At 34.1% G+C, this 20,350-nt stretch overlaps 2 protein-coding genes and 2 pseudogenes across 2 annotated transcripts; 3 read left to right on the top strand and 1 right to left on the bottom strand.

The window, feature by feature from the left end:
• The first annotated feature begins 103 nt into the window (after nt 1-103).
• Nucleotides 104-870, top strand: LOC120149506 (annotated as a pseudogene).
• A 695-nt stretch (nt 871-1,565) lies between these two features.
• Nucleotides 1,566-3,175, bottom strand: LOC120149483 (very-long-chain 3-oxoacyl-CoA reductase 1-like). The gene is made up of 3 exons (XM_039162258.1): nt 2,523-3,175; nt 2,364-2,433; nt 1,566-1,923 (listed from the first exon to the last, which is right to left on the bottom strand). Exons 1-3 carry the CDS (start codon nt 3,158-3,160, stop codon nt 1,669-1,671), a joined length of 963 nt encoding a protein of 320 aa, XP_039018189.1. The 5' UTR covers nt 3,161-3,175; the 3' UTR covers nt 1,566-1,668.
• Nucleotides 2,500-20,143, top strand: LOC120149482 (annotated as a pseudogene).
• On the top strand, nt 12,635-16,193 carry LOC120149480 (two-component response regulator ARR11-like). The gene is made up of 5 exons (XM_039162256.1): nt 12,635-13,005; nt 14,055-14,207; nt 14,316-14,702; nt 14,839-14,915; nt 15,049-16,193. Exons 1-5 carry the CDS (start codon nt 12,873-12,875, stop codon nt 16,036-16,038), a joined length of 1,740 nt encoding a protein of 579 aa, XP_039018187.1. The 5' UTR covers nt 12,635-12,872; the 3' UTR covers nt 16,039-16,193.
• Nucleotides 20,144-20,350: the final 207 nt, after the last annotated feature.

The raw sequence follows: 20,350 nt of genomic DNA, 5'->3' as shown, positions 1-20,350 counted from the left end.
GCTAATTAAATCGATCAAATTACGCAGTTTTTTTCTGCAAATTTTCATTGAAAAAAGACCTAAAAATAGTGTTATTTGTTATGTTTGTTCATTTCATGCAAGCATGAAGATTGCAAAGACGATACCTTCTGTATTGAAGTACTTTCTAATAATCTCGTTATCGCTCTTGCTCTTCGTTTTTCTCCAGAATCGCCGCTCCCAAGCCCTACTTGCTACCATTGCCACCGCCGTCGATCACCCTCCTCCTTCCGCCGTTGCCTCCTCCGGTGACCTCAAAATTAGACGTGGATACGCCGCCTACGACGCCTACATCCAACGCCAACTCAACAAAACCCTGAACCCGAAACTACGGAAGATATGGACGACCCGTGATTGGGACCGCAAGGTCAAAGTCTTCTCCAGATTTTTCAAAGAGCTGATGGACGAGAACCTGTTATCCAAATCCTCGAAATCTCTCTCCATCGGCGCCCGCGTCGGCCAAGAAGTGGAGGCGCTCAGACAAGTCGGCGTCTCCGACGCAGTCGGCATCGACCTCGTCCCTTGCCCGCCGCTCATCGTGAAAGGCGACTTCCATAATCAACCTTTCGACGACGACACGTTCGATTTCGAATTCTCCAACGTCTTCAACCACGATATTTACCCCAAAAGTTCGCCGCGGAGATCGAACGGACGTTGAAGCCTGACGGTGTCTGCGTTTTACACGTGGCATTTTCGACACGCAGCGATAAGTACTCGGCTAACGATTTGTATAGCATTAAGCCGTTGACAAAAATTTTCCGGCGATCGGAGCTGGTTCGTGTACGTAAAGTTGACGGTTTCGGGTTGGACACCGAGGTTGTCTATCGTAAGAGAAAAATGATCCAAGGGTGATGATTTGATTTGTTATTATTTAGTTTTGATAAAACTAATTAATAAGATAATTATCATATTTGAGACGTGTACTTTAATGAAATATCTAATACAATACCTATCTTTTAATAATTTGTTTAATTTGTACTTTGATAAAATATTGGGTAAATTATGTGTTGAGTACCTAAGCTATTAGTTTTGATCCGTTTTAGTACCTAAACTTTTAATATTTTCAAAACAATACCCAAAGTTTAGTTTTTGTTTCTTTTTAGTACCCGTGTTCAAAATTTAATGTTATGTACTAAAACGAATCAAAACTGATAGTTTAAGTACTAAATGCGTTAAGTTTTTAACAATGGGGGACTAAAATGAAATAAAAACTAAACGTTGGGTATATTTTTGAAAGAATTAAAAATTTAGGTATTAAAAGGGATTAAAAATGATAGTTTAGGTACTAAATGTGTAGTTTACCCTAAAATATTTAGTGTGATGTTTATATAATACCTATGTATCGTCAAATGTCTACTGAAGTATATGTATCATCACTTTCTATATTATTATTGTACAAGAGTTGATTATACCACACGTCTCAAATTATATCTAGATTTCAAATTAGTCCTAATCTTTAAGAACATTCTAATTGAATCCTCTAACAATTAATATTATTTTAATTGAATACTTTAATGGAAGTGTCACAATTAAATTTAAAGACATAATTATCAAAAGAGTTCATAATTAAATTTTAAAAATAAACATGAAGGGGGAAAAGTACATCTCAAGAAGTTGAAAGGAGCCAAAGGCACATTGATCCTAGCCTTTTCATTCCTTCTTCCTAGAATCTTTGAGTTGTCCCCTCTTTCGAATGCCGAGACAGAAGCGCAAGCGCCATGCATCAACCACGCTCTCCGGCAGTGAATGAGCCAAGCCCCAGAGGATGGAATGGGGCCAGTGGGGCGTGCAACGAGGTTCATAGCCTATCCACCGCATGGCTGCACGAGCATACCCGTCTGTCGATGGAACAAAGAAGGACGATCTTCTGATTGATGCCATTTTTGTTGCAACGTACAATGGAACCTGCATCAGGAAACCCCTTGATTGATCAGAGAAAGCCGATGCATGAGAGTTCAGCAGGGCTCGATATTTGCGACAGTGTTAAGGTACAACATCTCATCTGTGTAAAGCTATAGCATTCGTCAACTGACCTATATACATCAAACTCATAGAAGCTCAAACTTTTATCCTGTGATCATACAAATGGATAGACTTCCTAAAACAATTTAGCGATAACCCTCCCTCTTAGATGTCGATACTAAACAGTAGACCAATGTTACTCGAACTATAAAGAACCTCCAAATACATGAAATTAACTTCGAAAAGGCTAACCATACTTGCATCCGACACAAACCCGAATCCGAATAACACAGATTTAGCCTAACCCATATCTGGAATCTCACCTGTGGGTTCAAGTTTCAACCTTTCAATGTAAATCATAGGCATGTATTAGCAAACATTACCTGACACTGAACATCAATCCCACTGTTCTTGTATTCAACATAAAGGCACCTAGAGAATTGATCAATATACCTGAAAACAATACCCATCAACTTCAGTTGCTAAAAACAACAAACACCCAAATTTAAACAATGCAAAAATGTAAAAAAAAAAACACTCACGCCTTAGTAGCAGCATAAACAGCATAAAGTGGATCAGAAGGTATAACAATGGCAGCACCCGAGCCAATATTCACAATGGCACCTCTCTTCCTCTTCACCATCCCAGGCAAAACAGCTTGAGTGACCTTTGTGGTACCTTCAACATTGACCTTAATCAAATCCCTCAACAGCCCTTCATCAACTTCATGGAAGAATCTTGCGTAAGGATACGAGATCCCAACGTTGTTAATCAGAACCCCAAGATCCAACCTTTCAATGGTCTCTTTTATCCTCTTCACGCCTTCATCTAGATCGCCGGTGAAGTCCACGACGACGGTTTTGATCTGAATCTTGCCGTGCTTGGCCAAGATCGAATCGGAAACATCTTTGAGCTTATCTGGATTACGGCCCACCAAGACGAGATTAAGCCCTTTCTTAGCCAGCTGAAAGGCGAAACCTTTGCCTATGCCATCGGTTGGACCAGTGATGAGACCCCATGAGCCGTATTTCTTGAGGTTTTTTCCCGGTCTGAGGAAATTGACCCACACCCATTTGAGGAAAACAAATGAGGATTTGAAGATTGATAAAGAACCCAGAGTGAAAAGGAAAATGACCCAGAAAGGCTGAGCCTTTAGAGCATCGAAGAAACAGGTTTCCATGGATATTGTCGATGAAAAAAACTTGAAATTTGTGTGAAAAATCTAAGGGGAATATAAAAAGAGTGCAGAAAAATAAAAAAGGGGGAATCTTTAAAGAATCCTGTTAGGCAGAAACAGTTGGGGGAAGGTGATGAATTTTATAAATGAAAAAGGGGAAGAAGTGGGTGAAGCAGATGAGCTGAAAATCACCCTAGTTAACTACTTCACACGACACTGTTTACTGAAACCTGGGAGAGCTTGTCATGTCTTGTTTTGACTGTTCAACAATGTTATGGCAAAAGGGTACTCAAAGTTTTCCCAAAACATCAATTAAATCCCTCTAAACTTCTTGCATCCAAATGAGCTCTCTAATTGACAATTTTTAGTTAAACCGAGAATTGAATCAATTAAATTTTTTGATCAATATTTTTTTATTAACTTGAAGTGCTTCTAAATAGTATATATTCAGAATTTTCTTAGTTTATTAATAAGATATATATACATCATACATACATACGTAATTACTCGAACCCGATACATCTAACAAAACAACTTTCTTTTTTTTAATACAAAGACAACTCAATAGAATTTTTTTATCAATATTGAATATTAAATCTTAATAATTTTTTGAAATAATAAAAAATATTCTATTGGAAAAACACTATCTATACCTAGGGATGGCATTGGTCGGGTTTTCAATCAACCCGACCCGAGTTTAGAGTAATTCCACCCGACTCGAAACGCTACCCGACTCTAATTCAACCCAACCCGAAATAATATAAAATTATTAATTTTATTTAATAAATAGGGACTTAATTAAAAAATAATATAAAGATAAATACTATTATAATTACCCCTAAATATATAATATATTTTTATATTATTTGTCAGTTTGGGTCTGGTCTATTTTTTCTCCTTAAACTCAAATCTTACCCGACCCGAACCTATTCTTTAAAAATCTGACTCGAACCCAAATTTCTTTTAAAAAACTTCAACCCAATTGAGTCGAATCAGGGCGGAACCCATCGGGTTCAAATCCGGTGCCCATCCCTACCTATACCTATGGATGAGAGATGATAGTATATCATACATACATTAAGCTTAACCTTATGTGTGCTCCCTTCAATTTTATTTTATATACAATACTAATGAAAAGCATGGTAATAATGGCCACATGATTGATTCCAGTGATAGGTAATTTAATATCGTTTAAATAAGTATTGAGTTCGTATCCCTGAGTATGTAAAATAATTTCTTTAGATGACTCACTCATCATAATTAACTGTGCGATGCGAGTCGATCCAGACTAATAAAGTCAAAACCTGAAATCGGGAGGGCAAAAAGAAAAGCATGGGAAATACTATTCACATTGATGACTTAGTTGGTGTGGGGCTTGATTCTTGAATGCAGGCAGTTACGCTACCAGTCTTGGTCCCCTCACTTTCCTTCTACGAGTTAGCTGATCCTACAAGTTGGCGCCGTCCGGGAATTCTAATATTGTACTCTTTTATCTGGTTTAGTTGGTAAGCATTTGATGCACATTGCATGACAAAAAATGGTAACGCCATTTCGGTGCAAGGCTCCAAGCAAATCCCACATTCATCTTCCCTTTCCCGATCAACATTCCCAATTCTCTTTTGGCCATAACTATCTATCGTAAATCCCCTTTCCTTATCATCATCCAACTCTCCCAAGCAGCCATGGAGCCTCTGAAGAGATGGCAATATAACACCTACAACTCGGTTAATTAGCGAACACGATGATGATAAGGCAAATGAATCATAAAAACAGCAAATTTTAAGCTCATAAAACTATGAAAATACACACACACTCACTATATGCTTACCATAAAACTCCCTAATTGTTGCCTTCCTTCCATGAGTAGACACCTCTGATCTCCCATCTGCATGTACCAATAGCACATAAGCCAGAAACGAAGAAAGGGAACGTGTAAATACATACGGAAATAACAGGAGCCGCCGTCCTTTAAGAATCGAAATAAGCTGGGGGAAGATGGACGAACCATGTATACAAGTACATGGAAGAGGTCTAGATATCTAGGGAGTAAATATATACATGAATTATCCATCCATTGTAGCAAAAACAGGAAGAGAGGGGGCCAACTGGTTGTACACTAATTTCATTTGAAGATGAGCACCACTCTTGGCCCTCGGAACCGCAGCAGCCCTACAACCTGAACGGAGACATCTAAATGACATTCTAAACCAATCATCCGAGCAGCGCAAACGGCCTAAAGTTATACCAAAAATTAAAGGCCAAATTCCCCAACTTCTATTTGTTTTTGAACTAAAATCTTATCATAAACATACAACATTGACATACCATTAAATAGCAGAAATTCACTTCAGCTCCAATGAGTTAAATAATAATCAAAATACCAACAAGTCCAGTAGCCACAATACCAAAGATTATAAAAATTAATTCATCATGATTACGATCATCAAAAGCAGCTAAAGCAACTAATAAACAGAAACAAAAACAGTTCAAAAACCCCATTACAGGGATGGTGAAGATAAAGAAATCAGAACACTAAATTCCCCAGAAAACTGAAAACCCAGAAAAGAAAACTTACATAGAACTAGCATGTCGTATATCAGCCTCTAGTATTTTCAAAGAGTCCTGATAAGAAGACCTGGAAAACTGATAATACACCATCTCCCAAAACAAAGAATGTACAAAGATAAAGCAGGTGGCTCCTTCTTCCTTTTCTGAGAACCTAATCCCCCGAGAACAACACAGAGAATTTCTCTCTCTTTTTCTGAGAAAAAAAGGGTTTTCTGTTCTTCCTCCGCCTCAACTTTTGTGATTATAAAGAAGGATGCTACTGGGAATGAAACGTATATATTATACTATTAATTACACTCGTGCAACAAGTAGGCCTCTAAACGACCCAAACGAACACCAACCGGATATATTTACGTTTGTTCGTTTAACTTTAACCAAATAAATAAACGAACACAAACATAAACGAATAAAAAATTTATTCATATTCGTTCATTAAGGAATATTGCTTGTTCATATTCGTTCGTTAAGGAATATAGCTTATTCGTGTTCGTTCATGTTCGTTCCTTTAAATGATAAACGAACACAAATTAACAAATATAAACGAACGAATGTAAACGAACATAAATGAACACAATAAACGAACGTTAACGAACACAAACTAATGAACGTAAACGAACACAATAAAAGAACATAAATGAAAATAGTTTTTTTTCCTAACAATTTTAGTATTATATTTTATTTAATTATTTTGAGTTTTTTATTTGTATTTAAAATTAATTGAATTTTAAAATATTTATGTGTATTAGATTTAAATTTATTGGGCTTTAATATTTTAAATGAATTTATAGAGATTGGGTTGAACATAAATGAACGCACGTAAATGAGCATAAACGAACGAATATAAACGAACATAAACGAATGAACATGAACGAACGAACATATGACCAAAAATTCACGAACCTAAATGAACGAACGAGCCCTCTATTCATGTTCGTTCGTTTAATAAATAAACAAATATAAACGAACTTCTCACCGAACAATTCACGAATGGCTCGCTGAACATTCGGTTCATTTACAAGCCTAGCAACAAGAAAAACAAAACCATTATATATTAATAATTGCTTTATGTTGAAATTATCTAAGCAAAATTCAATCATTGTCCGGACAAAATCATTATATGTGGTGTTCGAATTCGAGTCTTCAAGAAACATAACATCTACAATTTTAATGTCTATAGTGTTCGAAATCGAGTTTTCAAGAAATAATAACAATTATTTTATCATAAAAATTACTCAGTTCGTACATATTAAACTTTATTTTTTGAATTACGTTGAGACGATAAAAAATTCGACCCCATCCAAAACTTAAAATTTTAAAATTATTATTAAAATTTAAATATTATATAAATCTAAAATTAAAATTTTAATATCAATAAATTTAAAAACTAGAAAAAGAATGAGTAAATTCTATTTTTCCTTTGGGTTTCAAAAAAATGTGGGATATTTGCACAAAGATTGGTCTACATACCTCTGGGCTTTTGGGGTTTTATCCAAATAAATCTTTTACATAATCTAAGTTTGATTTGGACCATAAAATTTTTATTTCAATCAAGTCCATCAAGCCCATTTAATTAATAAATTTACTTTTTATTACCAAGTAATATTTCATGTTAAGTTGTTCAAAGATTTAAGTTTAGACAATGTGTCTGAAATCGATTAAAAATTAAAAAATAAATATATTTTTAAATTAATTTTAATATATTTTTCGATTAACAATCAAATGCTAATCAACCGCTGTAAAATCACACTCCCAATCCAGTTTGATTCATACGCTAACGCCAGGATTTAAACTCCTGACCTCGCTTAAGGAATTTGGTGCATCGTCCCACTAGACCAACTGATTGTTGGTACGCAACCTCAACTTTTATTTTTAACAATAGATTTACACTTTCTACAATTTAATGTATCAACTTTGCATTTTATGAAATTTGGTTATTTATTGTAATTTTTTGTAGATTCTTTCTTTTCGTCGATCAATTCATATTTATGTCAATACATTGTCTCCGAAATATATTCTTAAAAAGATAAAATTATAAATATATTTTATATTTTTTTATGGTATTTGATTTATTAAATAACATCACAACACAAAAAAAAAAAGAATGTGAATATATATATATATAGTTAGAGAAAGTTGTTGAATAAGACAAATCCCGCATCATAAAATTATAAATATTTATACTATAATTTGAAAAGAAACTCGAAAATTTTATTCGATTCAACTCGAATTTCATAAATTCAATTAAGAAACTGAAATAAAGTTCGAATCCTAAGATACAACTCATCGGCCTGACAAACTCAAAATTTTTTAACTCGATTCGATTGAGTGTTCGTTCCTACCGGGGACAGAGACAAGAATAAGCATTGTGGATAGTGAAACTATTTTACGTCGGGAGAACGAATATCTATTAAATACTTAAATCTAAAAATTAGAAGAAGAATAATATTTAATTAATATTAAAATTAAAAAATATTATATTAAAATTTTGGAGGACTATATTGCAGCATTTTTCATAATTCAGCATCTCCTCCGAAATCTACAGCTAATTAAAAAGAGATAAGAGAATAAAAACAGCTAAGAACAAAGCCCTTAATCACAATAGAACAATATAATCAGAGTAAAGCTATATTCTAAACTTTTAATTAAATTAATTAAAAGAATAAATCCCACTTAAGAGATGTTGCATGGACTCACCAATCATGCACACAACCCCCACCACTCCCCTTTTACAAACCATTTGGGTTTTCATTTTTAATTTTTATAATCCGATATAATTATATGATAGTATATGTTCATATATACTCTTAGTATGTTTTAATAACGTACACGCGTTACAAATATAACTACTCGGTTTCAAAACTTTTAAGGAGAATAACACTCCCCTCTATCACTTGGACCATTCAATAAGTTCTGAAATTCGAACCTTAAATTTATTTAATGATAATTTCACTCCGATTAATTTAAATGTATGTATTACCCTTTATTTAAATTTTAGTAATAAGGTTCAAGATTGTTCTCAAGTCTTCATCAAAAAATTGCTTTGTAATGTTCCATTAGTAGATAGAAATTGGAGGGGAGAGGTTATTGGTTTGGCTGGCTAGGGTGGTGAGGTGACTTATTGGTGCTCCATTGAAATGAAGTTCATGGAGGATATAGATGCCCACTTACCCTATCTATATGCCCTCCAAAATATTAAAAATATTATTAGAGTGGAGTGGTTTAATTTTTTAATTGTGTTAGGGTTACTAAGAAAAATTCATTTAAAGTAGCAGTTAAAAATGAAGATTTATGTTGACGAGCGAGCTCGAGATGATACGGATCAAAGTATAAAACTCTACTTTTCTCTTCATGCATCGATGAAGAGTAGAAAATTTGATTTGATTTGATTTGATTTCTTTTTAGATGGACTTTTTTAATAGAAATTTATCCGTATAAATAAATATTAAGTATTGTGATTTATATGTAAGTTGATTAAACCCTAAAATAACATTTTTGATGTATGTGATTTTATTTGAAAAAATTACGTTAATGCAAATATAAAACGCATGTATTATTAAAAAAAAACAGATAAAATCTAACACTACAATGAACATATAATTAGGACATTTTGTTGCAAACAAGAAACTCGCTACTCGATATCATATAAGAAACATACTAAAAAATGTTAAAAACTCATAAAAAAATTGAATAAAATATAGATATGAACATATATGAGATTAAAATATTAAAAAATTATCGAAAATCGTAAATCAGAATCAAACGTCACGAGAAAATTATCTCCTAGCGTAAATAGTATATCCAAATTCAATTTTAAAATTCAAAACTAGAAAAAAGTTAACAAATAATAAATAAACGTTATCTTAACCGATCGATATGTTATCAAATATGTTACATCGACATACTAGCATATTGTCAAATATAATGTCCAAACATAAAAATTAAAAACCTTTAATTCACACAAAACAAATTTAAGCAGTAATAAATGGAAACAATAAAAGTTTATAGAATATTAATATTGTTGATTAAATAAATAATGTAAAGGGGTATTAAATAAAAGGCAATTTGGGAAGCGTGGGGAACACGCTCCAATGACGAGGAGACTGTCACGTGGGCAGGTCTCCCGAGTTTGAGTTTGAGTTGACAAATGATGTTTTTCTTCGAAAGCTTTTTTTCCATTTCCTTTTACTGTGTCTAAAATTCTGACGATCCAAAAGTCTTGTCTGAAAAATATTACAATCAAAACAAATATTTGTAAGAACAAAAAACTGTCGGGAAATACGTGGAGACTCGATTTTTTTTCCAGGCTCTTTTAGGGTAAACTAACGTTTAGTATCTAAATTATAAATTTTTATCTGTTTCAGTACTTAAACTTTTAGTTTTTTAAAAATTATACTTAAAGTTTAGTTTTTTATTTTAGTATCCCGTTCAAAATATAACATTAAGTTTTAAAAAAAATAGAAAACTTAGGTACTGAAGTGGACCAGAACTGACAGTTTAGGTACTAATCATATTAAGTTTTTAACGGCGAGATACTAAAATGAAACGAAAACTTAACGTTAGGTATGAATTTGAAAAAACTGAAAGTTTTGATACTCAAATAAATCAAAACTTATAGTTTTGGTATTAAATACATTGTTTACCTTTTTTTTTATTCTATAGTCGACACTCGACAGCCACCAAAATTCTAATTAAATTCAGAGTTAATTTTTTATTTATTTATATTATTATATATATATATTTTGCAATCCAAAAGTGCCACTATGATTCTTCATTTTAATAGTCAATAAAGATCTTAGTATAAATAAAGGAAGATACATTAAGTCTTCTAGAGACCAAATGTATTTATTATTTTAGATAGATTATTAAATTTATCACTAATAAAAAAATAATAAAAATATTAATATCAATCGTCTGATAAAAATCAAAATAAAATTAATAAATATATTAATATCGATCATCTCATAAAGATATTAATATCAATCATCTACTTATAATATATTTTTGTCTCTTATGATTTTATAAATTCATCTCTTGCCATCAAATTATTCTTTCGTTTCTGATAAAACAAACACACAAAAAAATATAAAAAGAAGAAATATCCTCTTATAACGAAAAATTATTTTATGGTGTCGACTCACCATGTCATTCATGGTCCCAGTGAATCTTATCCGTCGATTTTGAAATAATTTCCAAATAACTGTCTACTCTTTATTTACATGTAGGAAATAGGTGAATCTTTACCTTGAAAAAAAATAAAATGTAAAAATATTATGAGTTATGATCACGAATGATGTGATGAATCGGATCCATCTAATATTTTCCTTACGATAGGATAAGAGGAACATAGATATTTCATTTGACTATCAACAACCTCAAAACCTTTCTTAGAAGATATATTTTTCTTTTTTATTATATACAATATTTAAGTTTAATATATTACTTAAAAATGCCAAATTATTTATTATTACATTTAAAAACTTGGGTAAAGTACACCAAATGGTCCCTGATTATATAGAATATTACTTTATTAAGTCCTTAAACTATAAAAAATTACAAAACAGTCCCTAAATTATATGATATTGCTTTATTTAGTTCATTAACTATTAAAAGTTATAAAATGGTCACTTGACTATTCATTAGGTTCAAAACTCATCATTTTCTATTAAAAACTGATGACGATTTGACCTACATTTTAATTTGATATCGAGACACGATAGTCGTTTGAAATTTTGAAACTTTTGATAGTCGGAGGACTCAAAAAAAGTAATATCTTATAATCAGGGGACCATTTATGTACTTCAGCCTAAATTTTTTTTGCTAACTTCTACTTATTGCAAGTAGTATTTTTCTGTCAACTTTCAAAGTACAAAAATATGCTTTAATTTTAGAGGAATTTATACAGAGAATATCTAAAGGAATTTCTTTATATTATTCTTCCATTACCAGCTAGTGTTTGAATTATTTTATTTTTTAATTACAGACATACAGCAATGAAAAGCTTATGAAAAAAAAAATAGTCAAATGAGAAGATAAGAGTGTACTTTAACAGACCTTTTTAAGACTTTTATTTTAATATATATATATTCAAATAGATATAGATTCTGGTCTGATCCAATGGTAATTCTTTTCATTATTTAAACTTAAATAAAAATATTTTATTAATTATTTTTAAATTTGGTCGAATTAAGCATGTTTGATTTTAAAATTAATTAATCTAAATTATATTTAAATCGTATTAGATCTTGCATTAAAATTTAAGTGTGGTTTTTGTTGTTGTGGTGGTCGTAGTCACCTTCACATTATCTTGGTGAATTTTGTGATAATATTATTAGGGTTAACTGCGTGATCGATTATTTATGTTTGTGTTTTGTCCAGATAATTGTAGTTAACAGTTAAATATTTTGGAATAATCTTAAATTCGATTTCTATTATTTACTTATTCTCTCAATTTAGTCATATTTTTAATAAATTAAAAATAAATTTAACCCTCCATCTAATGATGCCCATGTGTCACATGTGCCACATGTCATGTCTGTGTAATTTGAGCTAAATTACCTATAAAAAGTTAATTAGAAAGTTAAAGTGATTAAATTAAAACCAATTAAACTTTAGTGACCAAAATAGGAGTGAGAAGATAGTCGACTGATGAATGATTCGATTTACATATAAAAAAGTGTCACGTGAAAATCCCCGTTGAGTTTTTAACGACAAGGAACTAAAACGAAATAAAAACTAAACGTCAGGTATGATTTTGAAAAAATTGAACGTTAAGTACTAAAACATATCAAAATTGATAGCTAGATACTAAATACATAATTTACCCCAAACCTTTAGTGAGTAAAATAAGAGTCAAAAGAAAGCTGATCTATAATTTTGTTATTTACCCATGCGAATATGTTTGCTAATTATTTAAAAAAATTGTGAATGTGGAGTATACTGGGACCGTTAAGTAGCCGGCGCCAAGTATTCGATAGCTCCATGGTTTCGGTTCTTCTCATCCCTTAAAACCCAACCCAATCCCATCTTCTTCCCCGTTTCCTCTAACTCGCTTTCGAACTCAAAACACTAGGTTTCACCCTTTTTTAGCCATTGGATCCTCAAAACGAAGCCTTACTCACCACAGGAAAACATATAGTACTACACAATCATGGTGGTCGAAACCAACTTCTCTTCTCCTCGAACCGACGCCTTTCCTGCCGGCCTCCGTGTTCTCGTCGTCGATGACGATCCTACCTGGTTGAAGATCCTTGAAAAGATGCTCAAAAAGTGTTTTTACGAAGGTCACAACAGTAGCTTATGACTTCTTTGTGTTTGTTTTAATGCACCACTGTTCATTTTCTTTTTGTTTTGCTGTGAACAATTCTTGTATTTTTTTAATATGGGTTTTTGTTTTTGATTCCATGGACAGGAGATTAGAGCTTTGTTAGTGTGTAGGGATGTTTTCATTCTTCTGTTCTTGATGTTTTGTATGTGTGTGTGTTCCATTTAAAGTTGAAAACACATGATTTAATTGAGAGATTAAGGCTATGGATCATTTTAGAATGTTGTTATCCCCTATAAATGTCATAGGAGTGTTATTTTTGGTTCATTTCTAATACTGGATAATGAAATTGGAGTGACTAATTTGAAAAGTCTGCCTTTTATATGTCTCTCTGTGTGTATATATGTGTGTGTGTGTGATTTTATTAGTGTTGTTTGGTTTGATATCTTGCTAACATGGAGGAGATTGATGGGATTCTATGTAGTTAACTAATCTTAGTTAAACTAGGAACATACACCGATGGCCGAGATTATGATTCGGTTGATCAATCGGGAAGTTCGAGAAACTCCTGTCACCCTTTGCGCTGAATTTTTAACTTGATGGATTGTACTGAGAGCTGGGAATGTCTTTGATTATCAGCTTTACTGGTGTTAGTGTTTGAACAAGATTTGGTGGATGTATTAATGAGCTTGACTTTAGCCAAAACTACTGAAATCTGTTTAAACTTGAAGCGGAAAAACGAAAATCCTTGGCTGAAGCTCGACTCGAGGTAGTTGCATCCAGGGTCTAACAGGCCAGAGGTTGGCTTGCCTAACAAGTTTACTGTGTTCCTGTTTTGGTATTGGTTAGCCTTTTTCTCTAGATGCTTTAACTGTGTAACTTCAGATGGTCTCCGAATATCATCGTTGCAGTTAGATTAAAGATGTTTTTAACAAGGATATGGTAGGTTTCGAACGATTACAAATCTGATGTGGGATTTTTTAGCCGTTTTTCGGACGATAAATTAAGCATTGGAATGTATTTTTATACTATCCTGACATTCTTTTTTGGTGCTTTGGCTTGTTTCAGTGACTACATGTTGTCTTGCACGAGAAGCCCTGAACTTGCTTCGTGAAAGGAAGAATGGTTATGACATCGTAATCAGTGACGTTAACATGCCCGACATGGATGGTTTTAAACTTCTCGAACACGTTGGACTCGAAATGGATTTACCTGTCATTAGTCAGTTCTCTATTGTAAATGTTGTCTGTTCTGTTTCCCCCCTCCCCCCCCCCCCTTCGAATTGGATCAAAACATCTACTCACAAGCTCCGTTCGTGTTATGTGACAGTGATGTCCGTCAATGGAGAAACAAGAAGAGTGATGAAAGGTGTTCAGCATGGCGCCTGCGATTACCTTCTAAAACCTATTAGAATGAAAGAGCTTCGGAATATATGGCAGCATGTGTTCAGAAAGAAGATACATGAGGTGAGAGACATTGAAAGTCTGGAAGGCATCGAAAGTATTCATATGACAAGAAGCTGCTCCGAGCTGTTCGATGATGGGCACTTCCTTGGTGCAGAAGATTCAACCTCGGGAAGGAAAAGAAAAGACGCTGACAACAAACATGACGATAAAGACCTCGTTGATCCTTCATCCACCAAGAAAGCCAGAGTTGCTTGGACAGTAGACCTTCACCAAAGATTCGTCAAGGCAGTAAATCAGATTGGATTTGATAGTAAGTATGATTGGAATTCAAATTTTCGGTTTTAAAGGTTAAGCTCTAGATTATCGTCACAGAATTCGAGCAATATCCCAAAGCCTTTTCCGTCAATAATACATCATAAAACCTCATTTTAATGTCTGTTTGACAGAAGTAGGACCTAAGAAGATACTCGCTCTGATGAATGTACCGTGGCTAACGAGAGAAAATGTTGCCAGCCACTTGCAGGTAAATAGCTCCTCCTTTTTTGGGTAGAAAAGAGTGTTTTCGAGGAAAAACATGCTCGGTTTATTTTACTTTTTTCGGATTATTTGAGATCAACACGACAGAGATTCTCATCAAGAAAAATTCTCTTGTGCAGAAGTACCGCCTCTACTTGAGTAGGCTGCAGAAGGAATGCGATATAAAGAACTCATTTATCGGAATAAAGCATTCGGATCCATCTTCGAAAGATTCAACCTCCGGTTCTGGTCTCCATAACTCAATGAATGTGATACAGGACAATGTGTCTAATGGCAGCTTTAGTTTTTCCGTGAATAACTCATGTGTCCCGGATGTCGATCTCAAAGGCCACGAAGGTGATGGAAAAGGAATTACTTCAGGGCCAATGGCAGAGTCCAAAGGAACATTTTCTATCGACATTCCTGATCCTCATAAAGGCAAGAGTTTGCAGATAAGCTTCGATCATTCCCATGGATCAGTTGATTCGGTTGTAAACTTGGCATCATTCGGTTCTACTGACACGGTGCAGTACTCCTGGAATGAAGTTCATGAGATTCAATTCAAACAAGAGTATGAACAGTTGCAATTAGAAAACAGAATCAACCAACATCCGCTACCTGGTTTGCAGCATGATTTGCTGACCAAATATCTACAACCTGCCGTACCAGTTGGCCCTGGACCTTCCGTAACCGAAAAAACGGGTACCAGTAGTGGATTTGAATTTAAGCCTATGTGTGACGAGTACAGAAGCGATCACATCAAACATTCGACTCCAACAGAAGCAGCCGGTGAGAGCCATACGCTTAATGATCAAGTTTTCGAGTCCATTTGCACTTCTACATCAAGCATGAAAAGTCAGGACATCATTCCAAACCACCTCACGGAGTCGGAATTTTCACCGAGAAACCTGTACGACGGACTAGGAGTCGAGGACTTGCAACTCTGTTGGCTTCAAGATGATTGTTATGCCATGAATTCCGCTCTCCAGGGTTTCGACTGCACCGAGTATAACAATCCAGCAACGATACCCGAAATGCCGTTTCACTTGTATGATGCACCAAGGTTCGATCACGAGCATCTGTTCGATCCCGCGGAATATTACATGATCGATCAAGGATTGTTTGCGTAGCACGGAATCACATCAACGGCGCAGAAACCGATCCTTTGCTGTTATAGGTAATATCTGTAAGTAGAGTACTTCCATTTTCATTGGATTGAAATGCCATTTTGCCATTCAATTCTGGACTTGAATGTTGAAGCATGTATGATACAAGTGGTGATAAAACGTTGGAACATAATAAATTCTGCAGTTTTCTAGCATGTATTTTATCATGTTTAAAGTATATTTTATTAGGGTAAACTACACCCGTGACCACTTAATTATGACAAGATTTTAATCCAACCACTCAACTTTTAATTGTGTCAATCATACCACTTAACTATTTAAATGATGTCAATAAAACCACCAACTGTTAACACTCAATGGAGACGGTAATGTGGTAGTTGAAAAAATTGGTATAGTTATACATTTGGTCCATGTTACTTAGACATTCTATTAATTTGATTCTAACTTTTAATAAAGTAATAGTGACCAAATGTGTGATTAAACCAAATTTTTTAACAGTTGCATCATCTTCTCAGTTAAATGTTAATTGCTTGTAGCTTGATTAATATCATTTAAATAGTGAAATAATCTAATTAATAAAATTAAAAGATCGATTGTCATATTAGAATCTCTCTTTTTAATTAAGTGATAACGAATGTAATTTACCCATTACATTAATATAAATTAAAAATATTATTTATATTATTTCTAGAAAAAAAATTAGAGTGGACGTGTAAACCAAAATCTAGCACAAATGTGTCTCTCAACCGAAATTTTGTGCCTATATAAAGACTCAAACTCAAAATTTATCTAATTAATATTAAATATCTTACCACTCGAATCAACTTCAGTTGATATATAAATTTAGTTTTAAGTATAGTACAATTATATTTTATTAGAGAAATGATAATTCTTATAACCACAAATAAAAACATATTCCATATTTGATATACATACTTGTATAGCAAGCAAAACAAACAAACAAACAAACAAGATAACGTTTTTTTCCTTGTAGTTTCAAAGTTTCACCCTAATTAGTCTTGACCGACTCATATCGTACATCTAATTTTGATGGACGACTCTTCCTCCCAACGGAGATTTTCTACATGCATAAAGCTTGAACCTAAGACATTACTTAAGCAATATCAAACTGCTTACCACCAGGACCCGCCTTAGGTCAGGGCATGGGACGTCCTCCTAGAGCTCATAAATTAATTTTTTAGTATAATTCCTTTTAAGTTTTGATAAAAAAATTAAAAAAATTATAAAATAAAATAGTGATGTCTATGAGTTCATTAAAAATAATAAATTATTGAATTTATTAAACTGTTTAGCTATCCATAAAACTCTAATTCAATATTTTTTTTCTCAAAACTAAAAAGAAATCTAATTGAATATTTTTAATTTTGATTTTTTCCAAATTCTCACCGTCAATTCTCCAAATCTATAGGTAAGACCATATTGAATATAATTCTTAAAATTATAGGTAAGATCATATTTTGAAATTATTTCTTTTTGATTTTTATATATTTTTAAATTCTAGATAAAATCGTTATTTTATTTTCAAATGTTATGTTATGTATTGAGAAAAATATGCTGGAAAACATTGATGTTGACACTATCATCAATGATTTCGTATCAAGAAATGTTCGAATACGATATTTTTATAAGTATTTGTATGCTTAAATATATTTGTGAAAATTTAGATATTGTAGTGAATTACTATTTGTTTAATTTAATGAAAAAATCTAAAAAAAAAAGTTTATATTAATTACATTTCTTAATTTTTTTTGAATTAGGGGGTCTATTTTTTTTAATTTCGTCTCGAGTTGAAAAATAGTTAAGATCGATCTTGCTTACCACTTGAACTGGTCCTATTGGTAATAAGATAAAAGCTTTCATTTACTGTATTATATTTTTAAACAACTCGAAACTAAAAATTTATCCAAAACTTTACATATCTTGCAATTTTTTCTTACAAATTAATTAATGGTTCCAACACTTATGTTTGGCCATTAACGGTCGTCAAAATGAATTAAATCTAATAAGCTCAGAACTTATGCAAACGATCACTAACGTTATTGATTTATAATAAATGATCATTAGGTGTTAACATTCGTTAACCTCGATGATGGAAAGTTGAGTTAGATCGTTAAACTTTTACCTAGACAAAGTGGCCAAGTATTAGGGTTTAAGCATGGTCAATATTCATGCATGAGAAGCATTCAATAAAGGCCAAGATATTCATGTTGGACGGTCTAGGTAAGAGTTTAACGATCTAACTCCGCTTTCCATCATCAAGGTTGATGGCTGTTATAATGCCACACGGTTATTTTGTTATAAATCGATAAGATTAGTGATCAATTTATAAGTTTTAAAAGTTTATTGGGAAAATGAAACTTTATTCAAATTTTTGTGATCATTTGCGTAGTTTATCCTATTTATTCAAAAAAAATTATTAAGAAAAATAACATTAATTCGAGAATAATATAAGAAAATAATAATGAACTAAATTTTTTAAATATTATTATAAAGACCTCTCTGGTGTCTATTACTTTATTCAGTCTTCATGTCTTTTCATTCTCTTGACCTGAGAGGCTGATACCATATTTCGAAAATAAATGGACTATTTTACCCTTCAAACATTCTTCATTTCCCTCATAGCCCTTTACTTCATCTCTTACGTGCGGAAATGGCTTGCAAGCTCACGGTCACCGCCAAGTCTCCCTATAATCGGTCACCTTCACCTCCTCACAGACATGCCACATCACACCTTCACCAAACTCGCCGAGAAACTCGGTCCGATAATCTACCTCCGTCTCGGCCAGGTCCCAACAATCGTCGTCTCCTCGCCGGAACTCGCTCGACTCGTCCTCAAGACTCACGACCAGGTCTTCTCGAACCGTCCTCGACTCGTCTCCTCTCAGTACCTCTCCTTCAACTGCTCCGACGTCACGTTCTCCCCTTACGGCCCGTATTGGCGTCAATCTAGAAAAGTCGGCGTCACCGAGCTACTCAGCCCGAGGCGAGTCAGCTCGTTCCAACTCGTCCGGGATCAATAAGTGAACCGGTTACTAAACGCGTTGTCGACCAGGTCAGGATCGGAAGTCAACGTCAGCGAGCTTTTCTTCTCGCTAGCGAACGACATCCTCTGTCGGGTGGCGTTCGGGAGGCGTTTCACGGGAGGCGTGGCGGCGGCGTCGGATGAGGGGGAAAAGCGACATCTGGCGGCGGTGTTGACGGAGACGCAGGAGCTGTTCGCGGGGATGAGCGTAGGAGATTTTTTCCCCGAGTGGGAGTGGGTTCAGTCGGTGAGTGGGTACAGGAGGAGACTGAAGAAGAATCTGGAGGAGTTGAGGAGAGTTTGTGATGAGATAATAGAGGAGCATTTGAATTCGGGAGGGAATAAAGAGGACTTGGTAGATGTTTTACTCAAAGTGCAAAAGCACCCTGATAATCTCAAGGCTCTTCTTCTGGACATGTTTGTTGCAGGAACTGATACAACAGCGGCAACCTTAGAATGTACAATGACAGAGTTAGCCAAGCACCCTGAACTAATGAAGTGAGCGCAACAAGAGGTCCGATCCGTCGGTCCGTTGTTGGTTCCACGGAAATCCATGGATGAATGCATCCTCGATGGCAACAGAATACCTGCCAAAACTCGGGTCCTTATCAACACCTACGCTATAGGAAGAGATCCCCCTTCATGGGACCATCCCCTGCAGTATAATCCCAAACGATTCGACGATCCAGACGTCGGTGCCAAGGATCAAGATTTTCGATTCCTACCGTTCGGAGGTGGGAGACGAGGTTGTCCGGGTTACACTTTTGGTCTCGCTACCGAGATTGCACTCGGTCAGCTCTTGTTTCATTTTGATTGGGAATTGCCTCGCGGATTTAGCACCGATGATGGCAATGTTAATGAGATTTTCGGTCTCGCTACAAGGAAACGAACTCCTCTAATACTCGTCCCGACAGTGAAGGAAGAACTATAAGGTCAATTAGGACACAACTTCGGCCATCCTGTTAAACTGTTTCACGTTGTTTAAAGTAAAATAATCGAGGTTACTACGATATTCGAAGTGTCCGGCATTGATTTTCGATGCCTATATTACCTGAGTTCCAATCCAAGTTCCGGTGATGATAACTCAAGCCCGGCAGAGCATCGGTAGTATATTCCATGTTTAAGTATAGAATATGAACAAAAGCATATTCCTAATCACAGAAACAGTGACTTATGATGCAAAACCAACAATGAGAATCGTATAAATGGAATGAGACATTATATTTCTTAAATAAGGTTACGGTTTCACTCTTATAATTGGTCTACCGATTC

The sequence above is a fragment of the Hibiscus syriacus genome, unplaced genomic scaffold, assembly GCF_006381635.1.
Source record: "Hibiscus syriacus cultivar Baekdansim isolate YM2019G1 unplaced genomic scaffold, ASM638163v2 tig00111005_pilon, whole genome shotgun sequence".
Lineage (NCBI taxonomy): Eukaryota > Viridiplantae > Streptophyta > Magnoliopsida > Malvales > Malvaceae > Hibiscus > Hibiscus syriacus.
This window is presented reverse-complemented; position numbering and strand designations above follow the sequence as displayed.

Excerpts from the sequence above, each read along its gene's own strand:
- LOC120149480 (XM_039162256.1), top strand. The coding sequence starts at position 12,873 with ATGGTGGTCGAAACCAACTTCTCTTCTCCTCGAACCGACGCCTTTCCT. Across the intron at positions 13,006-14,054 it reads CAAAAAGTGTTTTTACGAAG|TGACTACATGTTGTCTTGCA; the intron begins GTCACAACAGTA and ends GGCTTGTTTCAG. Across the intron at positions 14,703-14,838 it reads AAATCAGATTGGATTTGATA|AAGTAGGACCTAAGAAGATA; the intron begins GTAAGTATGATT and ends TCTGTTTGACAG.
- LOC120149483 (XM_039162258.1), bottom strand. The coding sequence starts at position 3,160 with ATGGAAACCTGTTTCTTCGATGCTCTAAAGGCTCAGCCTTTCTGGGTC. Across the intron at positions 2,434-2,522 it reads GTTTATGCTGCTACTAAGGC|GTATATTGATCAATTCTCTA; the intron begins GTGAGTGTTTTT and ends TATTGTTTTCAG. Across the intron at positions 1,924-2,363 it reads GGATTGATGTTCAGTGTCAG|GTTCCATTGTACGTTGCAAC; the intron begins GTAATGTTTGCT and ends TTCCTGATGCAG.